Source organism: Diadema antillarum, unplaced genomic scaffold (genome assembly GCF_040938485.1).
Source record: "Diadema antillarum isolate AM-2024a unplaced genomic scaffold, OU_Dant_1.0 seq00000161_RagTag, whole genome shotgun sequence".
NCBI classification, from domain to species: domain Eukaryota; kingdom Metazoa; phylum Echinodermata; class Echinoidea; order Diadematoida; family Diadematidae; genus Diadema; species Diadema antillarum.
Window position 1 is genome coordinate 2,129,374 of NW_027271232.1, and position 18,229 is coordinate 2,147,602.

The following is an 18,229-nucleotide window of genomic DNA, read 5'->3' on the forward strand; positions in this document are numbered from 1 at the left end:
GGACAACATGCCAGCGATCCCTGCAGTGTTCAGTAAACCAGGAAGATGGACTCACCACGGGGTCTGTGATCGCTCACGAGACGGGCCACAAGTAAGTTACCAATAATGACCCGCGAAGAACATGGAGTGTTTGTCCATTTAGTGTCAACCTGCACATCATTTCATTATCACTTACTACGTATACAAAGGGCACGAGTCATTTTGGTCTGAAATAGCCGTTGATGATGCTGTTGTGTTGTTGTTATTGTTGTGTTGTTTCTTTTCTTGATTGTAACATTCACCTAACACATGCAGCTCACAAAACTAACACACTCATTCTCTTTCTTCACCAGCTTGAATCTCCACCACGATGCGGATTACGGTTGCAATAACGGACACCATGTGATGTCGTCCGCCAGACCCGTAGGGGTGGAATCCTTCAAGTGGTCGCTGTGTAGTGCTCAAAATATCAAGCTTTTCCTCAAGTGAGTTGTAATAATGATAGACAGTGCATGCTTTCACTAACCGTTAGCACGATTGCCCCATGACGCCAAACAGAGTGATGTAGAATTGACTTACATTGGATGAGCTCTACACTCCTATTGAACGAAATTTAGAAATAAGATCTTTTGTATTGAAATTAAATCGTTTTTGTCAACAACATGGAAGAGGTGGATATTCAATATTATATACTGACAATTCAAATGAAAAACAGTACTTTATTTTTAAAATATCAATTTAGTCTTTACATAATTTTGACTTTTCGACAATCATCAAACATTGCCAAAAACAAGATTATTGATGAAATTAATTTTTACGTTTTGATTACTTAACGGCCTTTTGACAACAACTTCGACAATGAAAGAAAGATATTATTCAGAGGGGTGAAGGCTCAGGTTTGAGTTTCTTCAGTTTGTCTCCCTCTACAAATGAAAATTTGTTAAGATCGCAACTGCTGATCTGTAAATTAACAAACTTGTCGGAAAAAAGGAACCAGTGGGACTCGAACCTTTCATCTACTGCTTTCCGGGCAGCGACACTACCACCAGGCTGTCCCTGGTTGCCGGCAGTGACACGATGAACATGGACAAGTTTTCCGACAAGTTTGTTAATTTACAGATCAGCAGTCGCGATCTTAACAAATTTTATTTGTAGAGGGAGACAAACTGAAGAAACTCAAACCTGAGCCTTCACCCCTCTGAATAATATCTTTCTTTCATTTATCCTATGCCTTGTCCGCCTTGGACTACTTAACATAACAATGTCGGAATCTCGGAGCGTGGGTATTTGTTCCATGTTCATCGTGTCACTGCCGGCAACCAGGGACAGCCTGTTGGTAGTGTCGCTGCCCGGAAAGCAGTAGATGACAGGTTCGAGTCCCACTGGTTCCTTTTTTCCGACAAGTTTGTTAATTTACAGATCAGCAGTTGCGATCTTAACAAATTTTCATTTGTAGAGGGAGACAAACTGAAGAAACTCAAACCTGAACTTCGACAATATTTGGAGCAGGCCTTAAACATAATAATGTGCTTTCTGTGTTCTTATATTTTGATACAGAACTCGATTTTCAGGATGTCTTCAGGACCCACCAGCAATAGAAGACCCGGAAGTGGATCTACTACCAGTAGATGATCTTCCGGGTACAAGATACGGATTGGACTCTCAATGCGAACTGGCATACGGAGCAGGCTCTACTGTGTGTTCGTCATCGGTAGGGGTTTCTCACTTATACATTTAGAATACAATACTCCGTTGTCGTGACTTAAATCACTGAACTGCCTTCATGGAGACGTCTAATCTATGTTTTGACAAGACACTTTGCATCATTTGCTGATCTAACCGATGTTCAAATTAGCAGATTTTCTGCAGATGTAAAACCTCCCTCTATTCCTCAGTTGTGAAATGACCCTTATTGCTTATGGAGGAGTCCTCGACGGTAAGCCAATCGCTTTACCACCACTGCGCCGTTCTAGAACATCGCTTCGATGACTGTGTTTCCTGATCACCTGCAGATAATGCCTTATTAATGAAGAACCCCACTTAACTTTCTAGTATGTAATATTATTAGAATGTTGTTGTTGTTGTTGTTTATGTTGTGATGTTGTTGTTCTCATGCTCCATATTACTGCTACATAACTGCTGCAAACAGGTGTGTGGAAGTCTTGGTTGTCAACGAGCTGGTTACTGTCACTATGCGGGGGTTACAGTCATGGAAGGCACGACGTGTGGACACAACAAGGTAAGACCCACAGTTTACGTGTGTATGTGTTTGTGAAGAGGGGTGGGGATAGTCCCCTATCCCCATCAGTTAGAATATTTGTCATCAGTGACGAGTGAAAAGCTAATCAACTTTTGATATGATATGATATCGTAAAGGATCACGAAGTCTCCATGTTTGACTCAAGAGTAATTGATTTCCCCTCTTGAAACATACCCACAATAACGACAAGAATGTTATTAAAGTTGTTGGAAAACAAATGGCAAGGAGATTATATTATCTGAGTGTAGAATCAAATGACCTTCAATGAACTTGACATGTAGTCTGCTTTTCGTAATCTCTGTTCAGTGGTGTATCAGTGGTGAATGCATCTCGTCAAGCGGCGGCGTTCCAGAACCAGTGGACGGCGGTTGGTCTGAATGGGAGCCATATTTCAGCCAGTGCTCCCGGACATGCGGGACTGGAGTGAGAGTAAGGAGGCGGTACTGTATTAATCCAGCGCCGATGTACGGCGGCCTCGCCTGCCCCGGTAAAACTCAAGAAGTGGAGCTATGCAATATGGAGGTAAGATATAAAACGAGTCAACGACAGCTCCTCTCTTTAAAAATCTGCACTGAACGGATCGAACGAGCCTGTTCCGCTGAACCAGTGATAAATGATTCAACGTTAATAAATGACTTTTCAAGCACATCATATTATTTCGTCGTATTACTACGTTCAAGTGTGAGAATCTTATTCATAAGCAGTAAGGAAGGACTTACAATAATGACAAAAAGTGCGTCTGTTTCTTATGGTATGTCAGCGCGTTTCGGTAACTTTCAGAGAGACTGGCGTGTGAGGGGTCCTGTACTTCTGCAACGACAGTCTCCGGCAAGGAAGAGTTAGTGCGCCCTCTATTGTTGTCATCATTTTACACAACAAGCAGTTCAAGTTCCTTCGCTGAATGTCGTGGTTGAGACACAATGGCAAACCTTATTACAAAAAAAAAAATTTCGAAATATTTCAGTCCTGGTCACATCATAATCAAACCATTTGACTTTATTTCTTACACTTTGCAGCCTTGCGAAAATACAACTTCAGATGATTTCAAGAACCAGCAATGTGCGGCAACCGATTCGAAGCAATTTATGCATCAGTACTACACGTGGAAAGCCTTCTTACCGTCCGCTCTAGTAGGTGAGAAGATATTGCGATAGGGGAAATTTTGTCGAAAAAATCAGATCGATATGGAAAAATCAATGACTGCTTAAAGGGGAAGGCTAGTAACTGATCAGTGGGAATCAGTGGAAATGCTGGGAGATGATTGTTCCAATCCTTATGGGATTCATTCAAGAGTTCATTGTATATCTATTGTTGTGTGAAAATGATTTGGTTCAGAACGGTCTCATATTCAAGTAATGTGCAGATTAATGCTCCGTCACTGACCAGGGACGCTAACCTGGAAGCATTAAACTGCACATTACTTGAATATGAGACCATTCTGAAGCAAATCATTTTCACACAACAATAGATATACAATGAACTCTTGAATGAATCCCATAAGGATTGGATCAATCATCTCCCAGCATTTCCACTGATTCCACTGATCAGTTACTAGCCTTCCCCTTTAAGACTGAGGAAAACCCCAAGTCGTGACTGCCGTGACTTGGGTGTCAATCACATATGTCATGCACAAAAAGCTCTATTTGCTTCCATAGCTGTTATACAGGACTCTGTCGATATATTTTTGTGAGGAGAATGTGTGTGAAGCGTGTTTCAACGTTTTTTGTTTTGTTTTGTTTTTCCTAAAGGGAAAGATAGAAAATGCGTGACATGTCATAAAAGAACCAATGAGTTCGCAGGATTGTCATTTGGATTACATTGTAGTCGTGTGAAGAAGACTGTTTCAACAATACTCACTGTCCCTTTAACTTTGCAAATTTGATCGAGTATGGTCTACTATCTATTTGCTATTTCACTGCAGAATAATCTTATATTCTGGGTAACTTCGCATTTCCATTTCAACTGTCCTGTAGCAAACAGGCATCAGATATAAACTTAGCCGCCAACGTCAGTAATTATTGAGAGGTGGATGTTCTTTATCATCGAGAGCTGTTACGCGACATCTTACCGCCTTACTTTTCATGAATAGCGTCATCTTTAGGTTGAAATTGTGATAGTAAGTTTTGGCAGCAATGATCTGTGGAGTGATATTTTGCCACGGAGTTGTCGACTGGATTAAAATGTTTTTTGTTATTCTCAATAGGAAAATACACATGATGCATAATGCATAATAAAGGCAGAAGTCAGGCAAACTGTAACAGTAGATAGAATACCATACCTCTCCTAAAGTCGATTCCATACTTTTATATCGATCTGGTATCAATTACGTCCTATTCAACTGACAAATCAAACGAACATCAGTTAGTGACCTGAGACAGTAAGGGGATAAGCACTATAGTAACTGACTATTCGTTCAGTCAAAACATGCTCCGATATCTAGTAGCTACGTAGCAGAGTGTCTAAGATGAACGCTGCCTGATGAACATGACGCGAATATAGGTACTAGTTTTCGTTGTGTGTGTGTTTTACAATGATGTCTTTGCAACCTTGAAGAAGTCGTTTGGTAATGCTCATGATTCTAATAAGTATACTTGCCTTTACAGCATATGATTGTACATTTCGTACGTTAACCCTATTTTAACTGGGGGGGGGGGGGGTCAAATTGACCCTCCCCTCGACATTTCGCGCCACGATTCCGCAACGCGCAAAGATTTTGCCGCGTCGTTTCATGACTTTTTTCATTGAAGTCTCCCGCATATTTTGAGACCAAATTTGCGACCTCCGGGTACACCGTTCTGAAGTTAGGCAATGTTTTGCACATGCATGTCAACCCGAAAACAGCTCAAATCATGATTTCGTGTGCGTTGTTGTTGTTTTTTTTTTTAAATTAATATAGATTACATTATTTCAACTTTTAACCATTGAAATTAATCAATTCTAATGTAGATAAGCTTGAAAAAGTGCCTGCAACAAATTTTGGCAAAAAACAATAGAAAACAAAGGTCGAAAAAACAGTGAAATACATAAGAAATGAACAAAACAATAAAAAACAAAAGAAACTGATTTTGATTGCGCTATTTTTTACAAGAAAATTGTTCGATGTGTCTTGAGGAACTCTTGACACAAAAATTTCGCAATCCTTCAGTCTTTTTGATGGAGTTATAGGTGAAAATATGATTTCATAGGTACATTTGCATAATTAATTTATTAAAGAATATTGAATCAACATTTTTGTATTGTATGACCATGTAATCTTGTAGTTGACATCCGGCTCTATGTTCAGGCAAAATTTTGCGGCGATCGCGCGATCGGCGGCCGAGATCTGAAGGGGGGGGGGGGGGGTCAAATTGACCCCCGCCCCCAGTAAAAACTTGGTCTCAAATAGCCCAGTTAAAATAGGGTTAAATAACATCACATTAATTTGTTTGTATTTTCACGTGCGTAATAATTTCTAGAAGAAAGAATATCAATAATTATTTCCTTTATTCTTTCCCTCCGCAGGGAATGAAATATGTAAGCTGCAGTGTATATCTAACGCCAATTTTTACGCACAACGTGAGCCGGGTTCCTTTGCGGATGGCACACAGTGTTGGGACAGCGAGACAAACGAGTTACAGAAGACCAAAGTATGCGTGGAAGGACAATGTAAGGTACTATGAATTATTCTATCTGTTTTGCGCCAAAACTAGTCATAAGATTAAAACAAAATTGCTGAAGTTTTCATAAGTTACTATACTTTACAACCGCATCCTTAGCCATGGTCCCTGTTGTGCATTGGAAGATCTCACACATAATGCCGATACTGGTTTGATAGAAGAATGAATAATTACTATCAAAACGACAGAATACAACAACAACAACGACAACATCATCATCATCATCATCATCAACTTAGTGATGATAATAATAGAATGGAGGATGTTTGTGTTAAGCATCACGGTATTAACCTTCACCGACAGGAGTTTGGATGCGATGGGACGATGAATTCGGGTCGCGTTCGAGATGAGTGCTGGAAGTGTGACGGATCGGGCAGGACGTGCAGACGTCGAGATGGCAGGGTGCGGAACGTTGGTGCCATTCACGGTATGCATTCATGCATAGTTAGTGTACGTCATATCAATGACATCATAGACACTCGTCTGTCACTTCAACGTTATGAAAAATTTGATTTAAAAAAGTGAATAGACTGACGTTTTTATCGATTATCTAGTGTGATAATAGTACTGTGATTTCGTTTGCGTAATAAGTTTCTATTTCCTTCTTCTGAAATTAGGCTTAGTTTGTTCGCTTTTTTTTCCGGCTGCATTTCATTTTGTTCTCTAAAAAAACTATGCACAATTTCATTCTGAAGTTAATTGATTCTAGATAATTGTCGTGCATAATCAGTAAGTATTGAATTATCACTTTTATACGTTACAGATAATCATATTCCAGTATGAACACTGGCAGTTATATTTTTGTTGTAATCACGTAACTAAGTATTTGACTGTATGAATCGACAGTTCAATGAAAACAAAATCGAAACAGAAAGAAATTTTGTCGTAAATAGTATTTAATTCAAATTCCAAAAATTCTAGCTCATTTCACCCATAAATAAGTAACAAATCAACTAAGAATAGAGCAAAAACAAAAAAAAAAAGGACAAAAAGGAGCGATTGCGAGTGAAGGGATGCGTCAGTAATGAATAGGCATGATAGGTACACTGTATAATACCAGGGTATCATGGTCTGAAGTAGCGTACATAACACAAGTATAGTTCTCTGCATTCCGAAATATGGTTGTGAAATGAAAGTAAAGGTTTACAAAGCGTGCTTTCTGTCTTTCAGCTTTAAAGAAGCAGTATTTCCGTGGTCGGTGAGATTGTCACTATATTGTATCTTTTCCTTGTCCTCACAGACTTCAAAACATTTCTGACGATACCGGTCAATTCAACTCGTGTAAAAATCATCAATCGGAACCTCCGATACACCCACATGTGTAAGATTTCCTTCTTCACATATCGAGCACAAGTAAAATCATTCCTCTTAGCATCTGTTATTACTTTACAGAAACGATATGAAGTGACGGGGTTTCGAATGTTACGAATAATCTAATTTTCAGAATCTATCATTATCACCTTCTCATTTCATTCATAAAGGTGGACTTTTCAATCCCATGATGTGTGTGTGAGGATTTAAATTCGTTGTTGTTTGATTATGAAATGAAGACTCATCATTTTTGGTTGAATCTGACACACGCGCGCACAAAAATGGGTTTGAGTTTTCAGTGAATGGATTTGGAAATAAATGAAATGAAATCGTAATACTTTACCTAATGTATAGGGCTTTTATGTGTCATTATCTTCAAATAAGAACGTATTCATACCTAAATATTACAGCTGTAGTCGCGGGCGATGAAATCGTCTTTCGGGGTGAGATGTTCATCCCACCGCTGAGCAAACGGTACAGCCACCGCGGCATGCTCATCAAGTACCTTGCCAACGCGTCTATAAACCAGGAGGAGATCTGGCTATTGTCCGGACCCACCACCGAGACTCTGGAAGTCTCCGTTATCCTCCTCCACAACCCACGTTACCAGGGCAACCGGGTCAGGCCGGACATCGTGTGGGAATACTACACACCCATCAGCGACCCCGTCACGTATTAGTAAGTGGTCTTGGCGTTCTTCTCGTGATGGACAGTGTTGCTTTGGACAGTGATGTTTCAGCTTCTTTGTATCAACTCATTTCTAGTCACACATGACATTGAACATAATTATTACTTTCTTTTCCGCACTCTGGGTTTTCGTTTAACGATACATCAGCTTCCCACCCATTTACGGTGTCTATATGCCGATGTGACTAAATACATTTTTTGAATTTCACAATACCAAGTACGACACTGATCCTTTTCTTGATTCTTTTCTTTTAGTACTGTATGTATGATTTTAAATGTTTTCGTGTCGCAACATTTATTTCTGGAAGTACCAGAATGAGATAGTAGATTACTGATTCTGTTTTACGGTACAATCATGTAAGCATTTATCTTTTACTGCTTCTTTTGGAGAGAGAAAAAATGCTTCATATGCGTAACTCATTCAATTTTGACAGTTGGCAGTACCGTCCAGGCGGAGAGTGCTCGGCGTCCTGCGGCCCAGGTGTCCAATGGAGAAGGGTTTACTGTGTGGAGGTAAATTGATTCAAGCCACACATTATTTACTCACATTGTGTACGTGTGCTACATTGCGAGGATTGAAATGGGACCTTCCGTCTCTATATCATTCATTATCTCTATCTATCTATCATCACCTGTTACCCAGTCTAACAAAGATCTTACACTCCCATTAGCCGTCAGCCCCCCCCCCCCCCCCCAATAAAAGGAAAAACAATGTACAGCTAAAACCAACCTTTGAATCTGATACAAGTGATATTGTAATCTCCATGGCGAAAAGACATTGCATTTCTTGACTACATCCCAAGATGTGTGAAACAATCTTCAACGCACTTGCTAGCCAATTCGATGTAATTTTTGACCCTCCAATCATTCTAGATCATTCCTTTTGATTACAACTGAAAGTTCAGTTTGCCAGCATTAGATGTAATTGTTATTTCCATTTTGAGATCTACACACGGCATTTGCTCTGTTCTTATTACCATGAACTTCTGGCAATAATTCCTTTTCCTTTAAGTACATAAAGTACACCAAACAGGTCATCACGCAAGTCATTTTTTTTTCTCTAATTTTGCGGCATTGTTAATTCTTTCAAAGAGTACTTCATGTTTTCCATCATTTCACAATAGGAAATCGCAGGTGTGGCGGTTGAAGTGAGTGACCTATTTTGCCAAGCTGACACTAGACCAGCTGACCATCATAGCTGTAGCCTGCGACCATGTCCCACTCCCGTCTGGATGACAAGTATGTGGAGCGCGGTAAGTTCTTTCATATACGCTGTATCTTCTTAAAGAACGGATGTTTCGCAATAAAATGTTGCTCCGTCCACAAGAGAGTGAGCGGTTTAAAGGACCTTAAACTATGTATATGTATTTTTTTTGTATAGATTAACGCATGGTAAGGGTGTGATATACATCATGAAAGTTGCTGCTGAAAATTTCGAGTGATTTACGTCTTGCAAGCTCCGCTTTTCAATAAATCACTCTTTTCCATCGATTTATCTATTTTGGTTACCATTACAAAGTGTTTTTTGCGTATTATAATCATCCGTATATTTTATTTTGTATTACTTTATGCCATGTACTTTTTTTTAATTGTTTAAGAATATGAATTGACAGATGAATACCTTGTATTAGGTATCAATTTTTGTTTGATGAAAATAAAGTATAATTCAATTAAACTGAATTGAATGAAAGTTGCTGTCTCTCAATCCAGTGCTCTTCTTCCTGCGGGGTTGGGCGGCGCAAGCGGGTGGTGGAGTGCCGGCTGAACACGACGCTGGAGCCGCGAGAAGGCGAATGCGATCCTACCAAGAGGCCGAGCAAGGTGGAGAGGTGTTCGAATGCGCCTTGCTATACAGACCTAGCCCCACAAGGTAAGGTTCTCCTACTGACACGAACCCTTCCAAGCTCAGAGTGCATGTCATTTTCCTGACTTTATGTTGCAAACGTGCCCCTAATGAAGATCCAACCTCCAGGCTCCACATCCTGATAGTAGGAACATCTACCACACGCACTGCCACACAACTTTTACAAAGTGGTCTTTTTATGTTCTACCTGAGCTGAAGGGCATCTTCAGTCTTCTCCAATCAAAATAATGCAGATTCTTGTTTTCTTAGTCTGTTTCAACGCATCAAAGCTATTCAGTTCTTCTTGGAACTGGCAGCAATTGAATAGAAATGGAAAGAAAAGCTATGTTGAAGACATTTTTCCCCTTTGGAGGTTTGATGTGATTGTATTTTGAGATTTTCTGGTTTAATAAATTTTAACTGATTCAAGCAATACATTTATACGGATTAATAAAATGGAAAAGTCCAACGAGTTTAACATAACTGGGGCATATGTACATGAAATCTATCAACTAACATGGCAATCGAGAGATAAACATGATAGATTGGGAAATAATACAAGTGAGGTGTTGTTAAATGGAAGTTAGTCATTTGGGTGTGTGCGGTTCTTGTTTTCTTTTTTAATCTTTGTGCCCCAGTTCAATGGATTGTGATTACAAAGAAGGCAAAAGGGACAAAAATTAGCCGAGACCAACCATTTCTAAGACATCAGTAATTATAAGTTAGATATGAACATATTTGATAGATACCGAGATACCGACCTTAAAGGCTGTCAAAAGTCACATAACAACCAGAACTTATCGATGTCGAGACCTAAACGCGACAGAAATGTCTTAGACAACGATTAGTGATCCATACATTACCTCTAAAGACAATTCTACACAATCCCCATAATACTTTTTATTGCTCCGTCGTTTGCAAAATAATGTAATGCATGTTGCTCGTGTGTCGTGCTTTGCTCGCTTTATTCTTTTATTTCTTACGTGTTGCATTATAGTATCCACGCCTGCTTCCCCGGTCCGCTTCAATTACACCACACCCTACCCGAGTCTTTGGGAGAATACAACTATGTTTGATACCGTAGAAAATGTCACTGACAGCAGTCCCGCAACTAACTTGCCTGACATAGGAAATAGCACGAACTCCACTGTAGCAAACCCCAGTACAACCAACCCCGGTACAAACTCTACTGAACTAGATACTACTACGCATATTACACAAACATCTCCAGCTCCGTCCTCTAGCACAACCATACAAATGCCTGACGCAGTTCATAGACTTGTTATGTCTTTAATGGAAACGACCACCGGAGAAAGAGTCGAGCAAACGTCCTATTCTACATCGAGTCCGACTTCATTGTCATCTTCGACGTTACGTAAATCGGTGACGACAACATCAACATCCACACAGCCTCATACCTCGACAGCAACAACGTCGACAGTAACGACACCTCCCACGTCAACATCTGACTACTTATCATCCTTGCCAGCATCAACATCCACCTCAACATCTTCGACATCGTCATCGCCATCGTTGCCCCCGTCGACGACCGAAAGTTTTCAGTTGGAGTTGACAAGTGATAATGACACTGACAACCACGATGCTTCACATGACGAAATGACTACCGAATGGACACCAACATCACGTGCATGCACGTTGTACTTTTTCCTTGCTACTCCTGGTGCTTGTTTGCTTGCATGGACTGTAACCGTCCTACTTTGTCTTATGTAGAACCGGACAACTCATACACAAACACTCCATGTACCTTTACGCTGCTAACAAATATTTATGTACAATCGATCTAATTTATGAATGTGCAATTGTACAAAGCAATGAATAAATTATTGAACTATATAGAGAAATCATGCTATACGTCAGTTTGTCTAATTCTTGTCGCAAATTGTATTTGCCTTGAGTTTGCATGAAAGCATAGTGTTTGAGCGCATGGTACTAGTATATAAATCTATGTGGATGGATTAGTGCTTCGATCAGTCAAACTTCCTGAAATGACGTATAGCTTCGCTGCTGTTCATTGGTCAATGTCAACGGTTTGTATCTTATGTAGCATGCTTGGTAATGATATCCTGCATTGTGAGCCAAACCGTGAAAGTGGCAGTGAATGCCGTCTCCTAGCAACCCCTCCTGCATGACCCGCAGTAGAAGACACTCGGCAAGTATAGTTCTCTTCTTTTGTCGTCTTCTGTGATCTCTGATTTCAAATTACTTTCTTTATCTTCTCTGTACCTCCTTAGAGCTCAGATTTTTATTTATCTATTTTTTTTTTTGTATGACCGACAAGGCCAAATGATGGAGATTATCTTCCTAAAATCGCAGGGTGACTCAATCGGTCATCATAATGTCTGATACAAATTTCTTGTGCAAACTCGTAACAACTTAGCTGAATCTCACACACACACTCTCCCTCCGCCTCTTTATCTATATATCCATCTATCAATCAATCTATCTATCAGTCTAGCTATCTATCTATCTATCTATCCATCATCTATCTATGTATCAATTTGTATATCGTTTGTGTGTTCTTATGTGCGCGTGCGTATGCTTTCGGTTTATGTAGCTTTCCTTCGTGCCATGTGACGGTAGGATAACAAAGTGACCCCCGGTTCTTGGCCGTTCCTGTACATGATAATTTATGAGCATGACCTAATGTTGCGAATGTTCTCTTCCCTTGTAGTTGACATTGCCTGCAACGGACTCATCAAGCGCAAACAGGGTTACATCGACCAGATGAGGAAAGCTACAGGCGGCGATGCCTGCACAGCCGTCATCACTGCACCAATCCAGAAAGTCGTCATGGTCATCATAAAAGACATGAATATCGACTGTCGAGCAGGTATAGTCACGACCACGCATCCTCGTATACAATTTCCTGAATAATGAATAACGAAATAATAAAATGAAATGAAACGAAACGAAACGAGATGAAATGGTAAAAAATGAAATTGTGCCCTGCATACTAAGTTGCTCTTCGAAAGTTTGCAATATATAATATACGTTTAGTAGAAGACACCGGTATGATTTTGAGCTCAAATAACCAATGTTACAATTTAGCAAGGAAGTGCAGTGTAAAAGGAGTCCTAACTCATGTATGTCCTATCTCATGTATGACATGAATTACACACTTTGATAATATGTAACTCTATATACTGATATGGGGCCAAAATTAATTTAGCAATTAAAGTTAGTGCGTATGATTGTGGGCAACTGAATCAAATAGTCATTAAAGGTATTGTTACTATTAGAAATGTTTATCCTGTCAACTTTAACAAGTTATTCATTAATTCTGAAATAATATTTATGCAGTCATTGTTTTTATAGATTTCATTAGAACCTTTGATAGCAACAATGACTTGTAGCAGCGAAAAAAAAATCTCTAAATGTATATGATTTTATATTCGCTCTGTGGCTATTTCCGGTACGTTGTAGTCCTGTGTATACTTGTTCAGATGAACAGCGGAACCAATATTTCCTTTCTGACGTTCAATGTACGGTTGAAATGTAATTCTGATTATTTGTTTGCCATTATAAGCATCAGTAAAGCGATATCACTCAAGCTGTTTATTTATTTATTTATTTATTTATTTATTCAGTCTTCATTCAGTCTTCTCATAACAGGGTATATATATACATGTATATATATATATATATATATATATATATATATATATATATAAACATTATATACCGCAGTTGATAGATGATACATGCAGAACCCTTCATGTTCAGTAGATTAAGGTTGTGCATGCCTTAAGACTCAACTCATGCAATGGTTGTACACAAAATAAAGCAATGTTGGAAATTTGTATCGTTTTCTGTCATTGTATCTTGTCATTTAAATTTCAGGCGAATCTTTGGAGATCAGAATAGGAGAAGAAAGGAAAAGATTATGCGGCAAGCGTCATAACTACGTGATAGATACACATAGCAACGTTGTGGCCATAGAGCATAAAACACATAGAAAAAGTCACGGATACCGATTGGAATATCATCTACGGAAACGTATAGATATTAGTGGTAAGTTGCCAAGTTTCTTATGTCCAAACCTGTGATAACTGCACAAAAGATAAAAAAATGTTCATTGTGACATTTTGTCGTCATTTTAATCTTTTCCCTTGTGTTTCTTTTTCCATCGTATTCCAATATGTATCCTGTGTGTCATCTTTCTCACTATCCCTTTATCGAAGACGCGTACAAACCGTATGTTTTCCCATTTTTTTTTATTTACCACCTCTGCCACTTGTAGATACTTCTCAGCAGATTGAATCTGTTCACTTACAAACATTCCTTATTATTTCCTGTCAGTAGATAATTTCCGCAGCCGTCGCACTTCGCTTGTTCATTCATTGCCTTTCCTTTCCTTATACACTTGATGACCAATCTGCCAACTTCGATATTTCGTTTCATTTTTCCCTCTCCTACCCCATAATTATCAACACTGTTGCTGTTCAATCTTCCTCTTCCCACCTAGCATCCATTATCTTTTGTGGCGTATCAATTGCGTCAAAAGCTCTGTCCGTCCGTTATTCCCAATTTTCTAGCCCATTGAGGTTCTTCATGTATTTTGCTCTGTCGTGTGCTAATCACGGTAGATATTGCTCTACTTGACGTCATTTCAGAAGCATGAGTGTAATCACAGTAAAAGGATGTCATGAAACAGATGCATAGGTTGTGCGATGTTAAGTGACTGCCTTGAAACCTTGCCAGTGCCAATCGTCCTAGTTGATGTTTGTGTTTACAAATTTGGATTTTTTTTTTATACTGCAGTCTCAGTATCTTTATCAACCTACAGTTATATGTCACTTCCATTTGCTGCCATAGTTTTATTTAAAAAGAAACCCCGACTTTTCTTCTTCTTTTCTTTAGGCTACTGTAGCGAAATCTACCTGTTCATTTAACACACATACCCACAAGCACATCCCGTTGCTGTGATAATGCACAATTACTCTTCTCTTCAATTTTGATAGCCTGCGATCATTTGATAACTGCCAAAAAGACCAAGCTATCCAGCCCTGGTTGGCCGGACCGATATCCGCCTAATGTGAACTGCACGTATCGCTTCGTTGGTCATCCGGGGTCCATCATTACGTTTCGCGTGAAGGCCTTCAAGTTGCAAGGAAAAGAACCAAGGTGTAAGCACGATCGAGTAGAGGTATGTATATCATGAAGTGAATCTCTGCATTCGCCTATGTTCACCATAGCAAGGAGGTTCGAGAGATGGAGTCACAATAGTATATCACCTTACAACCCATGTTCGATGCCATCAGTCAAACAAACTTGAATTATGTGCCAAACTGGATCTGCCCAACAGATAGGAAGACAATGAATGGATACACGTCCTATTGCATCATGACCAGCCTCTTTCTAAGGACGTTATGTCTTTATGACGGTAATTCCTTTTGGCCATCCCTACTTATGAATTATGAGCTGTCGATTAATATGGTAAAGACTAGGGGATGCGCGAGTAAAAATTGCGCAAAATATTTCTGAAATAAAAATCAGAATTGCTCGACTGCGACATGTTTGGACACTAATCTGAAACATCGATTTATTAAGAACTATACTTGAAGATTATACCATATCAGTCTCATTTGTCGTGAAAAAAAATCACACAAGTTTTAGTGACAAAATCAGCTTTCTAGGTGGATATTTCACAACATACAGCTCAGATCCACACTTTTGCACATACGAAATGTTTGGATGGCATTGTCTTTTGTGTTATATGATTTTGGTGTCACTAGGTGAAGTTTCATTTTCGTTTGATTTTTAAACAAGCAAAATGATATTATACCAGATATTGTGTTCGCGTTAGAAACGATTCTTCTGACTGTTCAGAAAGACGGCGGCATCGAAACCCGATCAGCAAAGACGCAAATGAACCTATGAAATACTTTTGTGCGTCCATAGGACACAGACAGCTGTTTGAGTAATCATAGCCAATTAGAACTCCGTCTCTTGAACCTCCTTGTCTTCACCCACCCTATACTGGCATTACACCTTTCACGATTTGAATGCATACTATACACACTATAACTTCTGCACAAAATGACGAGAGCACGGTTATAACAGGTGCGCAGGCGCATTCCACTTAATCTCCGCTAAAACTTCAAGAAGAGAGCTAGGAAAAATCATGGTATTTCCCTCAGCGTAGGAGGTTATGTTTTATCGGTGGTGGTTTCTTTGTGTGTTGTTTGCAGAATAACTCAATGTTTTATGAAAAGATTTTTTGGAAAAGTTGATATATAATGGCACAAGGATGATGTTTAATGTTTGATCCGGCTCACTGTCTGGATCCTGTCAAATGGGTGGAAATGAGTACTTTTCTACTAGATTCATTGCTTATAATCATTCTGCATTTACGGGAAAGAAGCGTAGTGTAAGCTGATCAAGCTAATCAAGTGCAGCTAATCTGTGTCTGTGTGTACACTACAGCCCACGAACATGTGAACGACTCTTCTGCGCCGTCTTCCGATGTGTTTTGGAATCAGGGGCACTTGTGTTAAATGTACGGTCAAACTATCTGAACTGAAACGATCTATCATTATCATTTAAATTCCTTTTAATTCCCAGGGCGCTTTTTTGTCAATCATGATGTAGAGGAGGATTTCCCTTAAATTCACATTCAAATGAGATTTTAATTTCCAACTGCACATTTTTGTTGATACCGATTCCAGGAGAAAAAGTACAATGTATTATAACTATACGTGTTATACACTGTATATATGAAACTAACATCAATGTTCAATATAATTGTGTTATTGGATAAGAGAGGCCCACGTAAAAGAAAAGCTTGAAGAAACGTGGGCCACTCATTTATAATTATCTATAGCTGATATTTTATGTATACTATAGCCGATGATTAACTGTTACTGTGTGATAACATGCTGCTTGGGCGATTCATTTATTGAAAACATAATTGTTTTCTTGTATTTCAGATGCTAGACCTGTTAACCATGGACAAGCTGGTTCGATGCGGTACAACGTCATCAAAATACACTGTTAGACTTTCAGGATACGACGGTTTAATACGATTTACTTCGAACGAAAGTGGCCAATATGGTTTTAAAAAGTACAGTACCGTCATTGGAAACAGTGGCAAAATGAAATACATTCAAATTACTTTTGGTCCTCTGCTTTTGTGCCAGTGTTGTTGTTGTTGTTTTTTTTCGTTTCAGTAAATATTGTTTTGAATTTTAACCACTTTCTCGGTGAGTAATATTATTTTTCCTAAGTGCTTAGGGTAATAATATTCACCTTAATATGTCATCTGTGCATCCGATTTGAAGAGAAGGCCTCTGGTTAGGTATTGTGATAAAATCGTACTTATAACGTCTGTGTGTGCGTGAATATGTGTGTAAGATGTATGTCTATGATATGTTTGCATGAATGTGCGTATGTGTGTAGTGTGCATGCATCTTCGTATTTGTTATGAGTACCATGCTGTTGACATGGTGCATTTCTCTAGCATTCACATTCACCTCTTTGCCATGTTAAAATAATCCATCGAATCAAGCGCCTGTAGCTATCGTTGGGCAATGTTCAAATTCCTGGAAACACTGTGAAAGGGGGAAAAGAACGTATGTATATGAATTATTACGTATGTCATGTTCACATAGATTTGCTTGTCCGTTTTGTTAGGGTTTTTTTATGTGAATGACAGTATTTTGAACGTACTGTCTTTGAACTATACCATAGAGCTAACTCCGTGATTATACATGTCACTATTGGTATGATGATTTACGTCTAGTTTGACGATTTAAGCACAGACCCATGCACTATTATCGAACAAAGGTTTCGGTTGTGAATGTCTCGATCACATTGCCTTTTTTATTCATTTCAAACGGGTAGAAAGAGTATTTATGTGAGTATTCCTACAAAATATTTCTTTGGTTTCAAAGTGCATTACATGTATTACTTCAGTTCGATAAACAAATGTTATTTTGTGTTAATTATTTGCCTTTGTCTGTTGGTTTGAAACCAGGTGTTATTTTGTTGACTCTTGATATGTCAGAACATTAAACTATTTTTGTCGACCGTCTAAGAAGAATGTCATTTAAAGTTTGTAGTCACATGGTGTTGTGAATCACCTCTTATAATAAGACTCCTATGTTTTGTGTTTTACATGTGCTTTAGTCATCTTTAAAGTGTGCCTGACAAGTAGGTAATACATGTATTATTACACACAAACGAGCCTCTACAGTTACACGCGCACATACACACAGGTGAAAAGGAAAAATGGCACAGGCACGCAGGCACACATACACATGAGCTAAAATCACGTTTGCCACATAACATCAAGCCAAGATCATAATCGTGAATTAATACAAATATTTCACGACCCATAAACGTAAGCAACGAATAATCACAATGTTGTGACATAATGTGTTGGTCTGTTGAGATGCCTTGCATGAAAAATTTCTCGTGACATCACGCGTGGGAAGAAAAGACGTCACGGGCTGTTTTGACATAATGCCTTAC

General features: G+C 39.0%; 1 protein-coding gene across 1 annotated transcript; it reads left to right on the forward strand.

Annotated features, from left to right (window-relative positions):
• The first annotated feature begins 11 nt into the window (after positions 1-11).
• On the forward strand, positions 12-17,754 carry LOC139728027 (A disintegrin and metalloproteinase with thrombospondin motifs 13-like). The gene is made up of 18 exons (XM_071638992.1): positions 12-91; positions 333-464; positions 1,537-1,690; positions 2,129-2,218; positions 2,546-2,761; positions 3,256-3,373; positions 5,741-5,889; positions 6,199-6,322; positions 7,136-7,216; positions 7,617-7,884; positions 8,328-8,406; positions 9,018-9,146; positions 9,604-9,763; positions 12,429-12,587; positions 13,598-13,768; positions 14,719-14,903; positions 16,687-16,820; positions 17,733-17,754. Exons 2-18 carry the CDS (start codon positions 385-387, stop codon positions 17,752-17,754), a joined length of 2,319 nt encoding a protein of 772 aa, XP_071495093.1. The 5' UTR covers positions 12-91; positions 333-384.
• Positions 17,755-18,229: the final 475 nt, after the last annotated feature.